This window comes from Gymnoscopelus braueri (genome assembly GCF_963280865.1).
Source record: "Gymnoscopelus braueri genome assembly, chromosome: 9".
NCBI lineage: Eukaryota > Metazoa > Chordata > Actinopteri > Myctophiformes > Myctophidae > Gymnoscopelus > Gymnoscopelus braueri.
The window spans coordinates 47,372,402-47,398,621 of NC_137610.1; the positions used below are offsets into that span (position 1 = coordinate 47,372,402).

At 42.7% G+C, this 26,220-nt stretch overlaps 1 protein-coding gene across 1 annotated transcript in view; it reads right to left on the reverse strand.

Annotated features, from left to right (window-relative positions):
• LOC308092684 (chemokine-like protein TAFA-5) overlaps nt 1–23,795 on the reverse strand; it is a gene marked incomplete at its 5' end in the record, with an annotated part of 197,866 nt that extends 174,071 nt beyond the window's left edge. Inside the window, one exon of the mRNA XM_080438752.1 lies at nt 23,681–23,795. Coding sequence (XP_080294878.1) covers nt 23,681–23,795 — 115 coding nt within the window. The remainder of the gene's footprint in view (nt 1–23,680) is intronic.
• Nucleotides 23,796–26,220: the final 2,425 nt, after the last annotated feature.

The following is a 26,220-nucleotide window of genomic DNA, read 5'->3' on the forward strand; positions in this document are numbered from 1 at the left end:
TAATTTATCTCTGAATGAAGTGTACAAAATGGAACCAAGCGGACCCTTACACAGGTCCAATATTCACCCATAGCCGGGAGGGACGATTGCTATGCATTGTCCAGTTTAGTGGTTGTCAAAGTGGGGACCAGGGACCCTCAGGGTTACTTGAGTTCCGAATGGACCTATACTGGCCTGTTACACTGAGAGAATGGGGGGTCCTTCAATAAATGAATACAACATTTGAGAACCACTGGTTGTGGTTTTTAGGCCACCTGGTCGAGCAATGGTGTAACTTTGTCAGTCAGTCAGTCAGTCAGTCAGACTCACACAGTCAGTCAAAGTCACATAGACTTATAAAGGTAGACACCCCCTCCGACACTGCCTATCAAAGTGACTACTGGCATTTTTATGCATTTTATGCTAGATTCAGCCAAGTCCCGGAATTAGACGCGCTGTGATTGGCCAGTAGTCTCTTTGAGTGGCAGCGTGCCTTCCCGAATATGGTGGCCGTGGATACAGGTCGCTACTATCAACTGCAGCGGCCAATGAGGCGTCTAGGTTTTTATATCTATGGTCAGTCAGTCAGTCAGATTGGTCTTTATAGCGTTGGCCCTGCTATTGTGGAAAAGCAAGAGGAAAAATAAAAGAAAAAGGCCCAAAATAACGTCACAAAAGGATTCAACCCTGCAGACCTGGTGAATCTCCGGTGGCTTGATATTCTCTTTGTTCTTTAATATATTCAAAATTACACTGGAAAACATGCAGCAGAAAAGGCCTCCACTATAACACTACTTCAACCCCAAATACAAAGCCTTCCAAATCCCTGGGAGAGGTTCCCTCCTAATGCTGCAAACAGTCTGCTAATTTAATTTGAGCCTCGCCTCACCTTGGAGCCGCTGCCCTTCAACTCCACAGTGGCTGCACAGCTGCAGTCCTTTGAAATGCTTACAAGCAACTAGATCAAACGGCCACAAATATGCTTTATCTGCTCGGCAACGCTTCTTATTTACACTGTGTAATACAAAGAGGCTAGAGCTTTTTAAAGGCGAGGTTTGGATCAGGGGTTCTGCCCTCACCGCCACCCCCGGGGATTCTTGAAGGGGTTTCATGGGATTCCCAAGATAACCACTTAACCCATTAAGACCTGAGGCGATTCTAAAAATGTTTTGTAAATCCTAAAAGAAAAATCCAGAAAAAATATTTAAAAATATTTTTCACGATTAAAAAGAAATTGCAGATCTACAAGCTCATAGCGCGGCACTCGGTGCCGCGCTATGAGCTTGTATATCTGCTATTTTTGAATAGCCAAATAAATCTACAATGACACAGATGCGTTCCCGGTCTTAAAGGGTTAAACCCTCTGGTGTTAGAGACCCGGCCTTGAGTTACAGCCATAGACTGTAAAACGATATGGACAAAGTTTCGCCCATAGCCTCTACAGACCGTAAATGAAACCTATTTTTCAAATCCGCCATCTTTCTATATCGCGTCATATCCTATTGCACACGGAAATGAATGCTATTGGTTGGGACGAGAGCGGTGGTGGGGGAATGAATGCTATTGGTTGTGTAGCTTGTCAATCAAATCCTCACAAGGTAGCCACGCCCCTCCTACAGCATACCCTACGTTATCATACATTTTTGGGCGGTGAAACCGCCCCTATAAGTGAGATTTGGAAAAATGTACATTTTCCTGCGCTGTGATCTGGGCCCAGGAAATTAGTAGAATTATCCTGCGCTGTGATTGGCCAATCACAGCCTATTCAGGACTGTGATTGGCCAGTGTCACATGACACATGTGCATAGCCCTATATAAGCAACCATAACTTGAAAAAAACCAAAATTTGGTTTTTTTCAAGTTATGGTTTTGTCCATCATAAAGAGTGTTTCAATAAATGTATTTATCCTTTGTACATGATTGATCGACTCCATTCAGTATTGTGATTAGCTAGCAAGACACCGCCCACTTCACACAGGGTGTGATTTTTTAAATAAATGGGACCATCATTTACCAAAACGCATATCATGGTGATTGAAAGAAGACTTTAAACTATAGCGACTGGAAGCATATAGTATTTATGACAATGTTTATTAACACATTGGGTGCCAGAGGTTTATTAAAATATTATACGTTGAGTGCCAGCATTTCTTCCATCCACTTGCGTTATACATTTCGTGCTGTGAGAAGCCCCGACGCGGAAATGCATGTAAACAAAGCGTGCGTGCGAGACGGCGGAGGGTCCCGACTAACGCCTGGAACAATAATATTTCCAACGCGACCCTCCATTGCAGCGTGATCGCCGATCGAAAACGGCTCGTTTCCACCACATTAAAAAGAAATGGAGATATTAAGCTTTTAATCAAGGAGATAACATTGAAAACGCCGACCGGAAGGATTTTTGACATGGAGCCACATCCAGCCTCTTCTTCTCAGAAACTGCTTGGGTGATGTCAAAGTTTCGTTTTAGCGCCCCACGTGGCCCACATGTATAAAAATAGAATTGGGTCAAAAACGGTCCGGACCGTTTTCGGCACTTCTCGTTTGGACCCTCAAAAACGGTCCGGACCGTTTTTGGCATTCAATGTGTTAAGGTAATAAAATCAAGTGTAAAGTTAGTCAAAAACCCATCCGCTTGCATTGAGAGTTATGTCTTCTGACACCAGCAGGGGGTAAAACAGCTAAACCACAGGCCATTCATTATGAACTGTCACTTCCTATAGACAATATTTCAAAGGCGGATGCTGGGCCCTTGGTTACAACTGTACTTTTGACCACCTGCTTCCTTCCTTCCTTTTATTTATAAAACAGGAACCGTTTTGGAGATACATGGTTTCCAACCCGACAGCGACGATATCAAACGAGGGAGGGTCCTTGAAATTCTAAAGGTTGAGAATCACTGTTCTAGATGGTGCAGTTACATTAAAAACTAAAAAGTTCAACTTCAAAACAAAAAGAAGCAGCACAGACATAAAACATTGAAAGCCATAAAGGCCGTCAGGAATGAATCACTGTGGAGCGCAGTCAGGGCGGGGCAGCATCCTAACAAGACAGGACCATAAATATGTTGCACTCCTCGTGGTAATGGCTCCCTAATTTGACATCTAAATTGTTCATCACTAATTCCACTGGAGGTCGTTTTGGCAGCGCGGCCGTTTGGACGACCATTAAAATGAGTGTTAACTTTAACCACTTGAACCCTATGGTGTCCCTATTGTGGAGAAGAAACATTCTGGTAAGAAATAGCCGATCTACAAACGCTGTGACCATGCCAGGACAATGCCCCCCCCCCCCCACACACACACAGCAAAACAAAGTCAACGGATCAATCATGTCAGTATCATGTCAGTATCATGGTCAGTATCATGGTCAGTATCATGGTCAGTATCATGGTCAGTATCATGTCAGTATCATGTCAGTATCGTGGTCAGTATCATGTCAGTATCATGTCAGTATCGTGGTCAGTATCATGTTAGTATCATGTCAGTATCATGTCAGTATCATGTCAGTATCATGGTCAGTATCATGTCAGTATCGTGGTCAGTATCATGTCAGTATCGTGGTCAGTATCGTGGTCAGTATCATGTCAGTATCATGTCAGTATTGTGGTCAGTATCATGTCAGTATCATAGTCAGTATCATGGTCAGTATCATGGTCAGTACCATGTCAGTATCATGGTCAGTATCATGTCAGTATCGTGGTCAGTATCATGTCAGTATCATGTCAGTATCATGTCAGTATCATGTCAGTATCGTGGTCAGTATCGTGGTCTGTATCATGTCAGTATCATGTCAGTATCATGTCAGTATTGTGGTCAGTATCATGTCAGTATCATAGTCAGTGTCGTGGTCAGTATCATGTCAGTATCATGGTCAGTATCATGGTCAGTATCATGTCAGTATCATGTCAGTATCATGTCAGTATCATGTCAGTATCGTGGTCAGTATCGTGGTCAGTATCATGTCAGTATCATGTCAGTATCGTGGTCAGTATCGTGGTCAGTATCGTGGTCAGTATCATGGTCAGTATCGTGGTCAGTATCATGGTCAGTATCATGTCAGTGTCATGGTCAGTATCATGACAGTATCATGGTCAGTATCATGGTCAGTATCATGGTCAGTATCATGGTCAGTACCATGTCAGTATCATGTCAGTATCATGTCAGTATCATGTCAGTATCGTGGTCAGTATCGTGGTCTGTATCATGTCAGTATCATGTCAGTATTGTGGTCAGTATCATGTCAGTATCATAGTCAGTGTCGTGGTCAGTATCATGTCAGTATCATGGTCAGTATCATGTCAGTATCATGTCAGTATCATGTCAGTATCGTGGTCAGTATCGTGGTCAGTATCGTGGTCAGTATCATGTCAGTATCATGTCAGTATCGTGGTCAGTATCGTGGTCAGTAACGTGGTCAGTATTGTGGTCAGTATCATGGTCAGTATCGTGGTCAGTATCATGGTCAGTATCATGGTCAGTGTCATGTCAGTGTCATGGTCAGTATCATGTCAGTATCGTGGTCAGTATCGTGGTCAGTATCATGTCAGTATCATGACAGTATAATGACAGTATCATGTCAGTATCATGGTCAGTATCATATCAGTATCATGTCAGTATCATGGTCAGTATCATGTCAGTATCGTGGTCAGTATCGTGGTCAGTATTGTGGTCAGTATCGTGGTCAGTATCGTGGTCAGTATTGTGGTCAGTATCGTGGTCAGTATCGTGGTAAGTATCATGGTAAGTATCATGTCAGTATCATGTCAGTATAATGGTCAGTATCATGTAAGTATTGTGTCAGTATCGTGGTCAGTATCGTGGTCAGTACCTTGGTCAGTATTGTGGTCAGTATCGTGTCAGTATCGTGTCAGTATCGTGTCAGTATCGTGTCAGCATCATGTCAGTATTGTGGTCAGTATCGTGTCAGTATCGTGTCAGTATCGTGTCAGTATCGTGTCAGTATCGTGTCAGCATCATGTCAGTATTGTGGTCAGTATTGTGGTCAGTATCATGTCAGTAAACTACTCCAAGAGCACCCCTTTTAAAAAAAAGTATTGCTTCCAGCGCCCCCCAAACTTTCTACTGCCCTGTTGAGAAGCACTACATCAGACGGACACATGCTAACTTTAGTGGCTTTATTACAAGAGTTATATTGCTGCTTTATTACAAGAGTATTAGATGATCTCCAATTAGTTCTGATACAAAATAAAAAATAAACTCACAGGCAATATTGTTGAGTATATAATAATGTATATGACTGAAACGTGACTGTCATTTGGCCCATAAACTGCTTATGAATGATCTATAATGTTCCAGCTCCATATGAGACACTCTGGGACAAGGCTCTTAGACCCATGCTCCCTATGCATTTACAACACTCATGAATTAATTTGCTTAATGAGCAGCGAGTTGCTTACAGGGAGTTTTTTTTCTTCTTCTTCTATCTCTCTAGTGAGGAAATATGGAACTTGGAGGTAATTAAATTAATGTAATGGCTTGTTGGTGTGCCGTATACCCGACTGGCTGGTTCCAGAGAGGCCGAGGCACAGGGAAGAAGAGTCATGGCTGTACGGTATATTTTCCGACAAGTCATTCTAAAATTCATTTGTCACCCGTGCCCATTCGTCATATACGTGCTTGTATCACGATGTATTTCAAACGTGTGTGTGCATGGCTGTGTGCATTCCCATGGCCATGTTTTTTTTTAATGCATACGTGTACATGTGTATATTATGCATGCCAGAATGCCTAGACAGGGGGGTCCCTAGGGGGTCCTCAGAGTTACTACAGGGGGTCTGCCAAATCTTTGTGTGGTGGGCAACATTAGCCGAAAATAGCCAATCTACAAGCTCACAACTCCTCGCGCTGCGAGGCGTTGTGAGCTTGTAGATCGGCTATATTCAAAGAATCGGTGTAGAGGGGAAAAGAGCAGACCAAGTACAGAGCCAACGGTCCAGTTGACTAAATATTGAGGGTTTAAAGGTTAACTATCTGAAAATACACATTAACATGAATCCAGCTATCCATGAAAAAGTTTAATCTGCAACACAATGTTATACAATATGTAGTGGGGGGTCCCTGCTTCATCTCTCTCTCTCAGCTAGGGGGTCCTTGGCCTGAAAACGTTGAAGACCCCTGGCCTAGAATGTTCTGCATAGTAATGTGGCATCATAAAAATCTTACCGTTCTGCCAGTTAATATCTTCACACTTTTACTACCCACACAATCCATTTTGCAATGTTAATTTTGGGATTGACCCAAGCTAATATAGTTATTAACATAAGCCAAGTAAGCAATGGGCCTTTGGGCTGTAAGTTGCAATCCTATACTCGTCATTATTTCTCCAATTCAGCGTGGTGTGCGAAATAATAAGAACAAGCTCTGGCGGCGTGTGAACGAACAAGCCGAATCGTGAATCATAATCTATATTCTATAACAAAGCAAGAGCCTCAATCTACCTGCATCTCCTATCCACACCCCCTCCCCACATGATGGCATTTCAATTGTGGGAAAATGCATCAAGATAACACCACGCCGCCTGTTATACGCGAGCGCGAGGCGCCATCTCGCCCATCATCTCACACCTTCCCTCCCTCACATGTAAATCCCTGTCGAGACAAACAACACATCAGCACTTTGCTTAACCCATTTAATCCGGTAACGCATCTCTGTGTGTTTTTTTCATTTCTTTGGCTATTCAAAAATAGCAGATATACAAGCTCATAGCGCGGCACCGAGTGCCGCGCTATGAGCTTGTAGATCTGTTATTTTTGGAAAATCGTGTTTTTTTTTGTGCAAATCTTTGAATATATATATATATGTTTAAAAGCAAACATTGGCAATTCAAATCTTTGCTTCTGGGGATTCTACAAATGTCTAAATCCCAATTTTTTTTTTTTTTTAAACGTATGTTACTATATCAGTGGTTCTCAAACTTTTTCATGTCAAGGACCCCCAAAATTATATGTATTTGGCCGCGGACCCCCATCTGAAAATATTTTGTTCCAGGGACCCCTAGCAGCAAAGATTTGAGTTAAAGATATTATATATATTTAAAAAATATATATATATTCAAAGATTTGCAAAACATATTTTTCAAAAATAGAAGATCTACAAGCTATGTTTTAATAGCCAAAGTATAAAATAATGATTATAGCTAAAATCTGAAATGACACAGATGGGTTCCCGGTCTTAATGGATTAAGATAACTGCTCTATAAAAGCAGGGACCGGCGTTGTTGAGGAAATAATGGCCGGACTCCAGGTAATTGTAAAGCAACGGCGATAAAACAGAAACGGGAATGAATCAAATTCTTATCTCGGGCAGAGCTGTTATTGCTCTTTTGTTTACTGCTGCTTCGCAGATGGATGGTCCGCCACGGAATATAATCAAACACGTCCCCGCCCGCCGGTGGTCCCTCAAAGTTTATCGCGACGACAGCGGCAGCGCCAGGTATAGGCAATCCCGAGTTATTGGAAGTGTAAACCTGACTGAGGAGCCTCTTGTTAATTGAGCGGATTAAGTCTGTATATGATTTAATCTGTGGCAGTTTAAGCATTTTTGAAAACATCTGCTCGGGTTTATTAACTACGTACTTAAACCCCATTATACTTTGTTGACTTGGGTCCCCCAGAGGTCTGGACTAAGTTGGTCCCCTTCTGTTTTTCGCTCCTCACACCAGGGGTTTTCAACGTTTTTCAGGCCAGGGAGAGATGAAGCACTCGAAATTGTGTTGCAGATTGGACTTAAACATAGATAGCTTCATAAACTTGTTTGACAGCACTGTCATCAGTGTCGTTTAAAATAATGGTTAAATTTGTTTGCTTGTTTATACATTATCTTTTCTATTAATAGGCCTATGCTATATTCATGTGTATTTCCAGACATTTAACGACTTACACCCTATAAATACTTTGTCAACTTGACCTGCTTTTTTTCTCCCCCTCTACAACAAATCTCTTTGCCGAAAATACCAGATCTACAAGGTCACAACACTTCACACTGTGACACGTTGTGAGCTTGTAGATCTGCTATGTTCAGTGAGTATTTCCCCCCAAAATAGGGATGCTAGGGTTCAAGTGGTTAACGTAAAATACATTAAAGCGAACATTTTTAACTCAAATCTTTGCTTCTGGGGGGTTCCTGGAACAAAATGGGGGTCCGCAACCAAATACATATCATTGACATGAAAAGGTTTGAGCACCACTGATTTTGATCAAATTTTTTTTTTTCAGAATACTGTCGGGAATTAGAAGACATTTGTAGAAATGGCTTCAGGTCTTAATGGGTTAACGTTTTTTCGTAAATTAATGCCCTACTTGATCGTACTTGATCGTCTCACAACAGCATCAAAAGTTGCAGATCTAGAAGCTCGACATTTTCACTGAGTCTAATGTCTTCCACCCCACTTTCCCCACACCCACACACACACACACACACACACACACACACACACACACACACACACACACATACATTAATCCAGACAAGTGAACAATACAACAATAGTCCACATCATAACTCATAATGATTTATAAGCCGATAATTTTGGTCCCCAGGGGAAATCAGCCAATCATCACTCACAACTTAATCATGACGATCCCTGAATGTCCTTTCATTGCATTGTATCGCCACTGTCGGCTGATGTATTTTGGTAAATGAATGCGCTATTCATCATACTTATGTGTCACACAAAAGTAGCAAAAACAGCCGATCTCCAAGTTGTTGTTGTTGTGGGCTGGATCACACACATGGACAAATGACATCATCCACTTGCGACCCACTTTGTCCCCTTTGAGTAAAAAAATATAATAAAAAATAAAATAAAATATTTAAACAATAACTATGTTTTAATTAAAAATGTTAGTTATAACTTATAACTAAAGATTTTGCAGCCCCATTGTTTTCACCCAGTGCCAATTGTCTAAGTAATCCTGGGCCCTACTCTCCCTCTGCCAGCCTAGGGAGAGCCCCGAGCCGAGCTCATGCCTCCTTCAACGCATGAGAGCTAACACGCCTTCTTATCACCTGACAGGGGGAGGTTCCCTGGTTAGACGTATAGCGTGTGGAAGGAACACGTTATTCCAACCAGTTCCTTTCCCCTTCCATCAGGCACCCCGGCTGACCAGGGGGAGGCAGTATGGAGACCAGGATTACTGCATGTTTTTGTGAGAGTAGGCCTACCTACCCTAGGGGACACGGGGGGAACATGCAAACTCCACACAGAGAGGCCCTTTTGCCAACCCCACCTAGGGTATGAGCACTGATGACGCAGAGGAGAGGATACGCCCCCAGAGCCCACAGCGTCCTCGGCAGGAATCGAACCCAGGACCTTCTAGCTGTGAGGCGACAGCCCTACCGATTGTGCCTCCGTGCCCCCTAAAATGTTAGTTATAGAGGGCAACAGCAACGACATACTAGCACCCCTTTTTCACTCTCAGTCTCGTATAATCGGCGGCCGAGAGAACAGCTCGCGTCTCTCGCAAGCAAAGTGACATTTTGGGCCATAAAGTGTGTGTGTGGGGAAAAGTTCTCTCACTCGGATAAAACATTGGCTTATAACTCCAAAACCTACCTTGGCCTCCCCTTAAAGGAAGATCCTTCGCCTTAGTGAAGATCCAATGGAGTGTTTGCGGGCGGAAAAGGGGAAAGTTAAAGATTTATAACGGCGCCCTTTGAAGTGGACACTGCCTCCACGGATGAATGGGCAGGAACTAAAGGCCAAGCAATGAGAATGGATAATGAGAAGTTTACCACTGTCTGTCTGTACCCCTATATCCTGAAGTCTACGCCTTTTTTACACCGTAAGAAGAGTGCGAAATAGAAATCACCATCTTTGCTCAGTGATCCTGAACTTGTGCCCGTTTCATTTACGTTGAAAAAGAGACACGGTGTCACTGGTAGCATTGTGAGATATTCATTTCATTGTGCGGGCCGTGTTCCCTGGGTTTTGGGGGGACGGGGGGACGGGCGGGGGGAGGGGAACAAGGCGTTCCATCGCAGAGTGACACAAAATGAAGTCCTTGGCGGGGCCGAGGACACTCACCGACACGTCCCTGTGATGTGCAGAATGATAACCATTCCCCCAAATGACTGTTGTGTGGACTATAGGGCCATGAAGCGACAACAAGAGAAATAATGCAATGTTCCCTGTTCTACCTGCACGTTCTGCATAATCTCTCTTCTTCTATAGTCCGATGTGGAGCGAGACCGAACAGCTATAGGAACATAAATAAATAAAATTAATAAAAATGGCATACAGTTCTTGCTGCAGCCACTCTTCAGTCCTCATACCAGCGGCATGGAAGGAAGGGGGAAGAGATGGCACTTTGAGATGTTGGCGATGAGCCACCAAAAGTTTAGCAAGCTCCCATAGTAGCAGTGGTGTAAAGTAACTAAGTACATGCACTCAAGTACTGTACTTAAGTACAATTTTGAGGTATTTGTACTTCACTTGAGTATTTCCAATTTCGAATACTTTTACTTCTACTCCACTACATCTCAGAGGCAAATACTGTACTTTTACTCCACTACATTTATTTGAAAACTTTAGTTAGCTATAGATTTTGATTATTATTACAAAACATACAGTAACCACTTCAGCTCTATATACATTTCGGCCATTTTTTACACATTTTATTTTTTACATTTAAAAACTTGTGAAATGGGACATTCTGCTTAATAAGTACATTCACTTAGTATATTTTGATACCAATACTTTTGTACTTTTACTCAAGTACATTTTTAATTCCATACTTTTACTTGTAACAGAGTATTTCCACATTGCAGTATTGATACTTTTACTTGAGTAAAACAATTTAGCACTTTTTCCACCACTGCTCTCCTCATATACCAAGCTGCATGAAAGGGGGGAAAAGATGGCACCTTGAGATGTTGGCGATAAGCCACAAAAAGTTTAGCAAGCTCCCATAGTTGTACTCCGCAAAAAAAAAATGACACTTTTACAGCTGAGCAGCCGGCGTCCATGTTGGATTTAGGGAGGAAGAGGCGGGTGGAGTGTTACTCTAACTGAAATGTCTCTGCTTCAGTCCCGATAACAGAGATAGATGATCAAACCCACTTCCTATTATAAGGTGCCGGGTTGTGCTGAGACGTTCACTATGGAAGATAAATAGATCCCGACAACACCCCCAAATGCACTGTCAACGTGTCCTCAAGCAAGGCACTGAACCTAAAGATTTTGGCTCTTGGGGGGGAAAGAGCAAGCCCCCAGAGTTGCTGAGAAACATTGAAGCTGCCACCCCAGTGGCCAAAGCTGGAACTGCAGGCGGGGAGAAATACATGCACGCGCAAAACATACTGAGAGATATTTATATTTATACATATAAATATGTAAACATATTATACATACATACATATGCATTTACATATAAATATGCATCTCGAGTGTATTTAATAAATATCTCGCGTTCAATCCTTGACACACGGGCTGCCGTAGAACGCAAGAAGGACACTAGTGCGCATGCTCATAACTCTATGGGGGGTCAAAATCGAACCAATAATTCTACTTCCGGCAGGTTTCCGGGTGCTTCAAAACCGGGTTCACTGAGCACATTCATTCATTGAAATGATAGCTCTTATATTATACCTCTATGGGAAAGAGCCGTTAACTAACCCCCCCTCAGCCCCCCAAAAAAACGGTGTGAATTTAGTGACGTGTTTCGTCCGTAGGCATGCTGCCGCCGACGTTGTTGAATGTCGTGCGCCGAGCGTTCCATTACAACGACTCATCGTTTTTTTTTTTAAGGTGACGTGTTTGATGAGGCGTTAAAGACGGGATGGGCTTGGCAGTCCAGAGCAGGTGGCGGGGTTAGCACAGGGGTCTTCAACGTTCTTCAAGGCCAAGGACCCCATAGCTCAGAGAGAGAGATGAAGCAGGGACCCCTACTACATGTTGTATAACATTCTGTTGCAGATTATTGTTTTCATAGATTTGTTTGGCCTTACTGTACATGTGTAGTGTTGTGTTGGATTCATGTACGTGTAAACCCTCAACACTTATTAACTTTGACTTGCTCTTTTCGCCCCCTACACCAAATCACCAAAAAAATAACAGTTCTGCAAGCTCTACAAGTTCTACAACAACGCCTCGCAGCGTGAGGCGTTGTTGTGAGCTATAGCTTTACATTATAAAAGACAGGAAGCAGAGCTGGAGGTAGCAGAGACTAAAATGTTGAGGTTCTCTCTGGGAGTATAACATGGATAGGATCAGAGGGACATGCTAGATGTTTAGGAGATAAAGCCAGAGAGGCCAGACTGAGATGGTTTTGGAGAGCATATCGGTAGAAGGATGCTGAGGTTGGTGGTTCCAGGCAGGAGGACTAGACCATTGGTTCTCAAAGTGGGGTCCGGGGACCCCCAGGGAGTCCCCAGCAAAATGTGTTAATATAGCGTCACAATAATGTTAACCTTTTATACTTTTGAGAAATCGTGAAATTGTGCACAAACCTTTGAATATATTTATATTTTTATGCAAACATTTTTAACTAAAATCTGTGCTTCTAGCTGGGTCCCTGGAACAAAATATTTGAGATGGGGGTCTGTGGCCAAATACATATCATTTTTGGGGGTCCTTTTTTTTTTGAGAACCACTGGACTAGACGAAGACCAAAGAGGAGATTTATGGATGTAATGAAACATGAAGTCAGTTGGTGTGAGAGAAGAGGAGGCATGAGGACTGGATGAGATGGAGGCAGATGATTAGCTATGGCGACCCCTGAAGGGGACAGCCGAAAGCTAAAGATCATAATTATGTATATTACATCATTATAGAAATCGTATCATATCAACCAATTATTTGTGGACCCACATGCAATATATCCTCACGGCCCAACTTTGGAGCCCCGGCCCACATGTTGGGAATCGACCACCGGATTCCTATAGTGATGATGACGGCGGAGGCTAAAGCGACTTTTCAAATCCCTTCGTCTTCCGTTGTTAATGACGGTATCATCACTTCACATCGCTCTCTCTCTGCGCCGTGAATCCCCCCAATAAGGACAGCCATGACCTTAGGCTGACACGGCTCATGCAAATGACTTCTGTAATTGGATTAGAGCCTCTCATCTACTTTCCAATCACGCACGCACGCACGCGCACGCACGCGCACACACACACACACACACACACACACACACACACACACACACACACACACACACACACACACACACACACACACACACACACACACACACACACACACACACACACACACACACACACACACACACACACACACACACACACACACACACACACACACACACACACACACACACACACACACAGCATTGGGGGGGGCGGGTACATGCACCCAGGTGGGTGGGCTGGATTGTGTGGGTGGGTGGGTTTAGTTGCTGGTCAGCAGTGGTGGAAAAAGTAATTCATTTTTTTTACTTAACACATTGGGTGCCAGAGGTTTATTAAAATATTATACGTTGAGTGCCTGCATTTCTTCCATCCACTTGCGTTATACGTTTCGTGCTGTGAGAAGCCCCGACGCGGAAGTGCATGTAAACAAAGCGTGCGTGCGAGACGGCGGAGGGTCCCGACTAACGCCTGGAACAATAATATTTCCAACGCGACCCTCCATTGCAGCGTGATCGCCGATCGAAAACGGCTCGTTTCCACCACATTAAAAAGAAATGGAGATATTAAGCTTTTAGTCAAGGAGATAACATTGAAAACGCCGACCGGAAGGATTTTTGACATGGAGCCAGATCCAGCCTCTTCTTCTCAGAAACTCCTTGGGTGATGTCAAAGTTTCGTTTTAGCGCCCCACGTGGCCCACATGTATAAAAATAGAATTGGGTCAAAAACGGTCCGGACCGTTTTCGGCACTTCTCGTTTGGACCCTCAAAAACGGTCCGGACCGTTTTTGGCATTCAATGTGTTAAGTAAAAGTATCAATACTGCAATGTACAGGTACTCTGTTACAAGTAAAAGTCCGGAATTCAAAATGTGCTTGAGTAAAAGTACACAAGTATTGGCATCAACATGTACTTAAAGTACCAAAAGTAGAAAGTACTCATTAGGTAGAATGTCCCATTTCACAAGTTTTCAAATGTATACAAATCTTTTGAAAATAGCAGATCTACAAGTTCACAATGCGTCGCATCGTGGCACATTGTGAGCTTGTAGATCGGCTATTTTCAAATGGCAGAAATATATATACAGTATAGGGCTGAAGTGGTTAATGTATGTTTTGTGATAATAATCAAAATCTACCAAGTAACTAAAGTTTTCAAATAATTGTAGTGGAGTAAAAGTACAATATTTGCCTCTGATATGTAGTGGAGTACAAGTAAAAGAACTGAAAATTGGAAATACTCCAGTAAAGTAAAAAATACCTCAAAATGTTACTTAAGTACAGTAATTGAGTAAATGTACTTAGTTACTTTACACCACTGCACCGAGGTGGTGGCCAAGTGGGCATGTGGCCTGGTTTGTGTGGGTGGTTGGGTCAGTTGGTGTTTAGGGTTGTTATAGTTAACTAAAACAAAGAAAATAACTAGCCTACAACTAGATAAAAAAAATAAAAAAAATGAAACTCTTTAGTGTGTTTACTAAAGTAATTTAAACTGACTAAAATAGGAGAGAAAATATCCTTCGTTTTTAGTCTGTAAAAAATCTTCAAAAGTAGCAAAAAAAATTCATCTCTACAAGCTCACAATGTGTCACAATGCACCGTGTTTCCAGCTTGTGGATATTGGGTACTTATACTGTATGACTTTATTTTATGTGTGTTTCATAGCTGTAGGCTATGTACTCTATGGACCCCCTGAGTGTCTGGAATAAAGTCTGAATTGGAAATTTAATTTCACTCCACTACATTTCAAAGACAAACATTGTGCTTTTCACTGCACTACATTTCTAGGAAGGGGATAAAAGTCCATTATGAATTAACCACTTGCCCCATTTCAAATATGGTGAAAATAGACGCATCACATTGTGACAATTATAGATATTTTTTGTCAATTGCCAATTTTTTATGCAGCAATGCATTGGTATTAAATAAAATGCACTTTGTACTTTTGAATAGTATTTTCAAAACATGTACTTTAACTTGAGTTAAATCTTGACCGAGCAACTGTCGTAGTTGAGTAATATTTGACCAGGAATATCTATACTTTGTCCCGGGGTTGAGTACTTTGTCCACTATGGTTCAATACAGTTTTACTGTATGACTATTTATGACCTGGTTTCTAGAGGTGTAAACATGAACCCACCCAACCGATGCCTTGGATCCATGTGTCTACGATGACCTACGTCCGTATCGATCCCACAAACACAAACAGGTCCAAATTTACGCAGCAAACAAGCAAAAGATCGATTTGGACGTAAAATCTGGGAATTTATTTGCCCAAACACGTTTGTACTGTATGCACTCTGCCTTGGGCTGTGCTGCCTGTGTGTGTGTGTGTGTGTGTGTGTGTGTGTGTGTGTGTGTGTGTGTGTGTGTGTGTGTGTGTGTGTGTGTGTGTGTGTGTGTGTGTGTGTGTGTGTGTGTGTGTGTGTGTGTGTGTGTGTGTGTGTGTGCACTTGTATTACTATACATGTGAGGACCAAATGTGAGAAATATATGAGAAATAGACATGGAAAGGACAATTTTCCTGGTCCTCACAATAGAAATGGCTGCTTTATGGTTAAAATGTGGGGAGTTATCCTATATTACGATTGGGAAAAGTGCGCATGCGCGACCTATGTGCGCCCTGTGCGCCCTGTGCCTCGGTCGTTTCTCTGTGTCGTTCATCCGGGTCCTACGCTGTACTGTTGCCTCGAGTTAAAACGGGGTCGGCGGCCAAATGTAGGCTATTTGGCCGCCGACCCCTATCTCAAAATATTTTGTTCAGGGGACCCCCCCCCCCCCCAGAAGCAAAGATTTGAGTTACAAACGTTCGCTTTAAAAAAAATATGCATTCAAAGATTTGCAAAAATGTTCTTGGTTTAAAAAAAAAAAGCAGATCTACAAGCTCATAGCGCAGCACTCGGTGCCGCGCTATGAGCTTGTATATCTGCTATTTTTTGTGTAAAATAATGCGGGGGGGGGGGGGGGATATCAAAAGCAGAGGCATGGATCAGAGGCATCCACCCCAGCAAATCCAACCATGACGCCGTCACGCTGCGTTCACACGGCCAGATACAAAGCTACCATTCATTTTCAATGGAAACCATGCAGCGGTATGAAGATACAAAGATACGTCCGATGTTTGTAGATCTGCTACAAAAGATACAAATAAACAAAGATACAAATTGAAGTTGAGCTGGGTTCAACTTCCAGATACAAAGATACAAAACTACAACATGTAGCTCTTGCACAGGTCTCCGCCAGGTCAGGTACGTTATTGTGGCCTCCTGGTGGCGCTATAATAGGCCAATGTGAAAAGGCTGCCATTTATTCTTAGACCGTTCACGGCAATCGGACACTGCATTCATGATTTGAGGCATTTTGTTCCAAAAATGTGTTTTGCTAAATTAGACCTGCTGGTGGCGCTAGAACAGGCCAATGTGAAGAAGGGTGGCATTTCTTCCTTGGCCTAGTGGGAATGCGTTTGTGAAAATTCACGGGAATCGCAAGCTGCGTTCATGATTTGAGGCATTTTGTTCAAAACGGACCAATCCTGCACATTTTTTAAGCTAACCTTAGCCAATGAGGATGGAATATGGGAAATCGGACAGATCCGTGTTGATCACATGACTATAGAGATACTGTGTACCGATTTGCATGACGTTTGGATAAAATCTGTAGGAGTAATGTAAAAAAAATGGGTTTTGCACAAATGGGCCTCCAGGTGGCGCTATAACAGGCCCATGTGAAAGATTTGAGGCAAAGGTTCTGAATTGGCATCCAGGGAGTGTGTGTGCACAGTTTCGCAGCGACCGGGCCAACGGTGCCAGAGATTAGCTGCTAACGGACGGAGAGGACACACGGACACACACACGGACACACACACGGACGGACGGACGGAGGGTAAAACATAAAACTCTCTCGCCATGCCTTTCGGCCTGGCGGAGACAATGAGCAGATCCATGCTGAATCATAATTTGTATGGAGTCACAGATAAATTAGCCTCGAGGCTTTTCCAGGCTTTTATTTTTAAGTTTGCTTTTTAATTTTTGCTAAAAAATAAAAGCCTGGACCAACCAGTTGATGTTCCGGGTATAGGAAGTGTTTAATTTCCAACATTTCCAAATGTTGTGACGTCAGGGCTCTCAATGCTACACATTGGGGAGGAGGAGGGGCGCGGGGCGGGGCGGGGGCTGAAGGACAGACAGGTGAACCAATAGGATCCGGCGGAATTGTTCTCCGGAGATTTTGAACACGCCCGTCTAGACGTGATATCAGACACGCTAGGGCAGTCTACAGATAAATTGAATCATCGTGTGTGTACATCATGATGTATATCGTTGCTGTCGGGCAGAAACCTCTCATCTCCATATTTTTACATCGTTTCCCCCGTAAATTACTGCCCCACGTGATCATACAACAGCGTCACACAAAAGTATCAAAAGTAGCAGATCTACAAGCTCGAAACCCTACGCGAAGTGACACAATTTGAGCTTGTAGCTTCTGAAAGATTCACACCCCCTCCGGTTAGCATTTTAAATCCTGATATAAAATAAGGGAACACACACACACACACACACACACACACACACACAATTTCCATCTGTTCCTACTTCTTAACCCACTCTATTCGGGAACGCATCTACATTATGTCTTCTAAATCCTAACCGGTTTCTGAAAAACCTAGAAGAACCTATGTTTCTATATCAGCATTGTGCTCAAACTTTTTCATGTCAAGGACCCCCAGAATTACATATATTTGGCCGAGGATCCCCATCTCAAAATATTTAGTTCCAGTGACCCCCCCAGTAGCAAAGGTTTGAGTTACAAATGTTTGCTTTAAAAACATATATATTCAAAGATTTGCCAAAAAAAAATTGAATATTGAAAAAAGGCAGATCTACAAGCTCATATCGCGGCACTCGGTGCCGCGATATGAGCTTGTATATCTGGATTTTTTGAAAAGCCAAAGTATAAAATAATGGTTATAGCTAAAATCTAAAATGACACAGTTGCGTTCCCAGATTGAATGGGTTAAAGTAACAACCAAGTCTTATCGTATGACGTGTGACCACAATTTTCTTGACCATGACATGTACAATGTTTCAGATTAGCATGTTGTTTGGACAGATGCTAGGTTCATTGTTTACCTAAACTATCCTAGTTTCTCTGAGGCACTGCACTGTTCTCCTTGGCACTGTAAGTACGTGACTATTGACCTTGTTTGTCGACTAGGGTTCATGCTTACGCCGTTTACTCTGCATCTCGCACTTGTAAGTCACTGGATAAGAGTGTTTGCTAAATGCCTACATGCCTAAATCGTAAACCATACAATTAGACGGTTATCACAAAAAATGTCCATGTTACAATTAGCAAAACCAACTTTTGGTAAATCTGTGTGCCAATTAAGCATGTGACTCGAAAAGATTTATACTTAAATGTACTCATTCGGTGCCATTGACGTGTAACATGTCCATTTTTTTCCAAAGCCCAGAGCGCCAAAGATGTGTACACGTCCAAACCGTTTTTTTTTCAGTGGTTACCACTAGATGGCGCTGTTCCGCAACCTATGAGCCACCATTTCAGGCTCAGACACAGAGAAATCTAGGAGATCACGTGATCACACGATTTAACGCTCCATCCGCTCCCAGGTTAGCGTCAACGGGGAAATGGCTGTATCTTGAGTTCCTTTGTTTGCCCTGCATTTTTAGCGAGACATGCTATTTTCAACGGCCCATAGCAAGTGAACGAGGGGTCGCGGTGACATTTCTGTTTTCCTCGCGCAGAAGCACAGTGAAAGCCTCTGTGTTTAGCAGCTTTCGGGGGATCGATCATACCTGATATAAATATTCTGTGACCACTTGAAAAGGTAAGAAAAATGAAAAATCACTGGCACTATTGGCAATTATTTATTTATTCACTTGGCACTGAATGAGTTAAAACACTCAAAATCTGTATAACAGTTACTTTTAACAACACACACACTTCGTACACTCTTGGACAGGTGCTTGGTTTGTGCGTTCGATAAAGTTTCACTGCAAACATTTCTCTGCGAGCCACACCTGTGCTCTCCAGCTGCTACTGACGACGGTGTTGTTATATATTTCCAACACAACACAAAGGTTATTGTTCTAAATAAGTGTTTCCATTCATGGAGACAATATACAGCGTAAAAGCCTCAAAAACCAACAAATAAAGATACGTCAATAGACTGAAAAGGTTATGTGAGGTATAAACTAAGTAGTTATTATGGTAATGATTTTACAACAACTCACAGTTTTGAGATGTGTCAAAGGTTCCCACAACACAGTGGATGAATAGGATAATTAGTATAAATTAATACTGGCATTTCAACTGCCTAATTAAACATGAAATACAAAACATGAAATATCTAGCTTCTGCCAACATGTCGAGGCCTGCGTTTCGAGGCTGTGAGACCTGAACTAATTTAGATCAAAATGTCACATGCAACCATTTAACTCCATGGTCACGCACACACACACACTTCTTTTATTTTATGTTATCATAATGTGTGACCACAATTTTCTTGACACTACATTGCTCCCTTTGCACTGTAATGATGTGACTATTTACATCGTTTCCTGACTAGAGTTGACACACATCTAAACACTGTGTGCAGCAAAGGCAGCATACAGCCATTCCAACATGTGTTCTGCAACCAGCTCAACACAAGCCTATGAGAGGGCGTGTAGCAGAGAGCCTTGTGCTCCATCGTGTCTGTCTGTCTGTCTGTAGACCATGAGAGCACGCTCTCTGCTACCCTAGGTAAATTAAACACACACATGTGTGCGCACACACACACACACACACACACACACACACACACACACACACACACACACACACACACACACACACACACACACACACACACACACACACACACACACACACACACACACACACACACACACACACACACACACACACACGCACACACACACACGTTCTCCAGCTCAGCACAGAGAGCGTGCTCCATGGTGTCTGCCTGTCTGTCTGCAGACTATGTGTGAGTCAGTCCAATCGATGCAGCCGTTCACTCTAACAAGCTGCTGCCTCTGGCTCGACAGACAGACCGACAGGCAGACAGACAGACAGACAGGCAGACAGACAGACAGACAGGCAGACAGACAGACAGGACACAGCAACATGTGTAGAGGGCGGTGACTCCCAACCTGTGGAGTCCCCCCCCCCCCCTCCAAATAAAATAACGTAGTCGGCCATATTTTAATGATAACATATTATGGAGATACCAGGTTTCTGCCACACACACACACACACACACACACACACACACACACACACACACACACACACACACACACACACACACACACACACACACACACACACACACACACACACACACACACACACACACACACACACACACACCCTATCTTTTAGGTGAGTGTTGTCCAGAGGCAACATGTAATTGCACATCTCCAAACCCGTGATAATAATTGTTTTGGAACTGTGTGTGTGAGCATGCGTGTGCGCGAGTGTGTGTGTGTGTGTTTACTTTGCATGCATGCATGCGTGTACTGCAGAGAGCAAGAAAGAGATAAAAGGGACGCACAGAAACAGAAGAATCTAGGCACACTGTACTCCATACATTTTAAAGACAGGTGGTGCGTTACAGCAGGGAGGGCCTCTTTGTGCTTTGAAGCGGTGGTGAGAATGGATGTGGTACCCAGCTCACACCTACTGTATCTATAATTCACCTCCAACACAAAACAATGTCCGCAGCTTATCATGGCTTCACCGACAGACCGGAACGGAGCCCAACAGCTTGTTGCAGTCACTTTCACCGTTCAAGTGCTAACTCACAGCTACAGAAAAAAAGGCCCACCCCTCCTCGTCGTGGAAATACCAAGCAATATGTGCATAGCCGCTGTGTGGATATTATCCCACTACGACCGGGAACGCATCTGTGTCATTTTTAGATTTCTTTGGCTATTCAAAAATAGCAGGTATACAAGCTCATAGCACGGCACTCGAGCTTGTAGATCTGCTATTTGTGTGCAAATCTTTAAATATAGACTTTTTTAAAGCTAACATTTGTAAAAAATATTTTGTTCCAGGGACCCCAGAAGCAAAGATTTGAGTTACAAATGTTTGCTTTGAAAAAGTACATATTCAAAGATTTTTCAAAAATGACACGATTAAAAAAAAATAGCAGATCTACAAGCTCATAGCGCGGCACTTGGTGCCGCGCTATGAGCTTGGATATCTGCTATTTTTGAATAGCCAAATAAATCTAAAATGACACAGATGTGTTCCCGGATTGAATGGGTTATAGCAAAAGACTACAGACTGCATGAAACAATTATATTTGCAGTAATATGAATCTTGCGCTGCCTCCCCCACTTTGTGAGTCAATATAGCGAGTGCATTATACACAATGGTTCTCTGGTTGACTCCAGGGAACCTGCAGTCTACTGCTGGTTTCATCCTTAGCCCACCTAATTAGCCACAAAGTGAATAATACAATTAACTACCTGCTATAATAGACAACTAGATGTCAGGGCCACTGCACAGAGCCACTGTGCAAATAATGTAAGTTGACAATGTATCTGCACCAAAGGGATTTCGATTCTGCACGCACACGCACGCACACACGCCAGATGAATCACCGTTGGCTCTTTATTCAGCCTGCTGGATCAATGGGTGAGAGTTAACACAATCACGCAGGTTCAAACAAAATGCTTATAAGAGCCGTTTTCAAATGTCGCTTGATCCATGTCTTGCTGCTATACCTCAGTCTGTAAAATAACGATAATAATAAAAAAATATATATATTGACGAAGAAACGCAATGTATTGAGAAAGAAAAAAAAGTATTACCAAAGGTAGAACAATAGATCTATTTTGACAAAAGCAGCTGCACGTCGTCAGCTATAGTTTTGTTCTTCAGTAATGATAAACTGACTGAGTTCTGCATCACGTTCCAGTAGACACAAGGGAGAGGGAGGGGAGGGGAGGGGGGGGACAGGGGATGGTTGCTATTGTTGAAGACAGATGTGTGACTCTTTGACGGCATTGGATGGTTTTCACTTAATGCAATGGAACTCTGTATGGTAACGTTGTAAATGTGTTAATCCTTACAAGCTCGGGATCGTTGTAACACTCCAGACTGTATTGTGTGTGTATACTTAGTAGAGGGGAAAGGGTTTACAGTTTACAGTGAGAATATGTTGACACAAGGTCAGAGTGCATCCTAGCACCAGTTCGACCTGGAACGCATCTATGTCACTTTTTTCATTTGAGCCAAAAAAGCATTATTTTACACTTTGGCTATTCAAAAATAGCAGATATACAAGCTCATAGCGCGGCACCGAGTGCCGCACTATGAGCTTGTAGATCTGCTATTTTTGAAAAATCGTGAAAATGTGAATCTTTGAATATAGTATATTGTTTAAATCGAACATTTTTAGCTCTATTCTTACGCTTATGGGGTTCCCTGGGACAAAACATTTTTAGATGGGGGTCCGCGGCCAAATATATATCATTGTGGGGGTCCTTGACATGAAAAAGTTTGAGCACGACTGATATAGAAACATACGTTTTTTTTTCAGAATACTGTTGGGATTTAGAAGACATTTTGTAGAATCCAAGTTCAGTTTCTAAAAAAATAAATGCCTCCAGCGCTCAGCTATAGTGCCGAGGTGCAAAATGCCAAACCATCAGCTGCCTGCAAACCTATGATACAAGAAACCCAGTTGTTGTCTGCATGCGGCCAAAAGGCTCACTTTGGTATTGATTCTCTAGTCCAAAAGGAGTGTCAAGTAAAATACAGTGTTGTTGTAAGTGGGAAATATAACATCCTTTGCAGCATTATATATATAAATTACAAAATGCAACAAAGCATATCACTTAGCAAGTGCTTCACTTTGCTTTCCCTTCTTGGATATGGATAAGTAAACAATGTCATGGCTGTGGGTTGGAAACCTCATTATGTCCAAAACTGTCAAGTTTAGGGCATTAATCAAGGAAAAAAACACAAAAAAGTTAAATATGGAGATAAGAGGTTTCTGCCCAACAGCAATGATATATTTTTCTTTCTTTTTTTAATAAAAACTGCTATAGTCCAGCTTACATGAATTGTTCCTCGTGTCATGTTTGGGGGGGGGGGGGGGGGGTTGGTTACTGTTACAGTCCTGAGTCTTAACCACTTATTCTGGAGGAGGGGGGGGGGTGGGGCATTAGCCAATGTGAACTTGTAGATCAGCTATTTCTGACATATTTGGTCGGAATAAAAGGGCACACCAACTCAGATCCGTTTAAAAAAATAATACGACCAGAGTATTGTAGTGCTTAACAGCCATAGTATTACAGTATGCAGTCATATGCCAAATAGACTAAGGTCCAGGACACACACACACACACACACACACACACACACACACACACACACACACACACACACACACACACACACACACACACACACACACACACACACACACACACACACAATGAGAAACTGGGCAAAGACATGAGAGCAACCTGAACCTGATTAAGGACAGTAATACAATAATATCAACAGGTATTTAAAAAAAAATAGCAGTGGAACAGCAGCTTCTTACCGAAGTAGATGATCAGCAGGCTGACCAGGAGCACCGCAGCCCAGAAAGTTGATGACATTCTCGGCCAGGCGGTGACGCTCCTCCGGCGGGCATGAAGCTTAGAAGAAGAGGCCATGGAGGGGGTCCCAGCAGGGGTCCGCAGCAGCAGCGGCAGCAGTGGAAGTTAACAAATCGATCAATTGATCAATCAATCAATCAATTCCATGAATTGATGGACCCCAGTGGAAACAAGCCATATTGCTTTCTTGGGTTTTAATCCTTTTAGCATCCTTACATGGAACTGTACTTTCTGTGCTTTTTTTTTTGTTGCAAACTGTTAATAAAGTATTCAATGGATCAATCAATCGATTGATCAGTTCACCAGTCGATCAGCCGCCCCTCCAGAGAGCGCCTCTGGCCGCAGGTAATCCTCCCCGAGAAGGACGTCTTCACGCCGCGTTGGTTCGAGGCATCAGCCCGTGGTGCTGGAGCTTTCATCGTGGACGTTGAAAAAGAAAAAGAAAAGAAAAGAAAATAATATAAATTCTCACCAAAAGCAGCCACGATAATAAGATGTCCTCAATGTTATACAATTGATCAGTGCAGCAAAAAAAATCCAGACTTGCGTTTATGATTCCAAAGAGGTTCAACAGTTTTAAGATGATAGTTAAAAACTGATCAGTCTAAAAATAGGTTACTGGGTCGATCATCCGGAGTGGGAAATGCATGATAATTATATTTGGAAGGTAAACTGTTTCCCTCAAAGCCACCCGCTGCCACCCTGGGGCGCAAGAAGAACGCAGTCGGCGATGAGAGCTCCGTCTGAGCTCCAGAAGAGTGGGAGAGAGACACTCCAGAAGAGTGGGAGAGAGAGAGAGAGAGAGAGAGAGAGTGGGGGAGAGAGAGAGAGAGAGAGAGAGAGAGAGAGAGAGAGAGAGAGAGAGAGAGAGAGAGAGAGAGAGAGAGAGAGAGGAATGAAGGATGGAATAAAGTAGATAAAAGAAGGAATGAACGCTGTGTAAGGCAGAGAGAGAGGGTTTGGTTGGTCACGCGAATGACGGCAGACAATTCAAACAGCAGCAGGAGAGGAGCGGAGAGCGAGAGAACGTGAAAAGACTCAAGATAAGCGAAGGAGAGATGGTGAGCAGAGAGAGAGAGAGAGAGAGAGAGAGAGAGAGAGAGAGAGAGAGAGAGAGAGAGAGAGAGAGAGAGAGAGAGAGAGAGAGCGAGAGAGAGAGCGAGAGAGGGAGGAAGGAGAGAGAGAGTGACAGCGAGAGGAGAGAGAGGGGGAGGAGAGGGGAGAGAAGGAGAGAGGAGAGGAGAGGCGAGAGAGAGAGAGAGAGAGAGAGAGAAAGAGAGAGGAGTGAAAATGATGTCAGTTCTCAGAAAGCTTCAGAAAAAGGATGATTAGCCTAACCGCGGGGGTAATAGCTGTACTAATGTAGGTTATAAGAAGACTAATGTATCCTATATGGCCAGACAGACTATACTGTATGCTTGTATATAGTTTGAACGTCAGTCGGAAAGCGACAACAATGTGCGACGGGGAGGGAGGCTACAATAGAGCTCCTATGAGGAATAAGAAGGTTTCGACTGATTATATCCTGACATCAAGTAACCACAAATAGACAGACACACACACACCTTTAAATATAGTCTATGGACACACACTTAATACACCACAGTCTTTACAAGTCTAAACAACAACGTTAACGATGCAGTGTTTGCATGACATTGCATGAAAGGCTGCAGCGAGCATGTAGGCCTACTGTGTGTACAGTAAGTATGTTTTGTATGCGGTTCCAACTGCATGGAGATGCAGTTTCACGCACCACGTGTCGGTGGACAGCTCCTGTAAGCACGTGTTCAGTGGACAGCTCCCATAACCTACTCTCACTGTATGCATAGCATTAGGCCTACAGCGGTTCTATAGGCTCTATGCATAGCAGCCAGTGTCCCTTCCTTCACAGGTGCAGTGGTGGAAAGTAACTAAGCACATTTACTTAAGTACTGTACTTAAGTACAATTTTGAAGTATTTTTTACTTTACTTGAGTATTTCCAATTTCCAATACTTTTACTCCACTACATCTCAGAGGCAAATATTGTACTTTTACTCCACTACAATTATTTGAAAACTTTAGCTACTAGTTACTTTTCAGATATAAATTATGATATTGTGAAACATACATTAACCACTTTAGCCCTATTTTATACATAGGCTATTTGAAAATAGCCGATCTACAAGCTCAATGCGATGCGTTGTGAGCTTGTAGATCTGCTATTTTCAAATATTTTAGTACTTTTACTTTTGGTACTTTAAGTACATTTTGATGCCAATATTTTTTACTTTTACTGAAGTACATTTTAAATTCTGGACTTTTACTTGTGACAGAGTATTTCTATATTGCAGTATTGGTACTTTTACTTAATTAAAGAATTTGAGTACTTTTTCCACCACTGCGCAGGTGTTACCAATGATACTAATGAAGGCTCTGTTCCATTTTAGAGTAGCACAGTGGTTCTCAGACGTTTTAATTTCCACGACCGCCATAACTCTGAG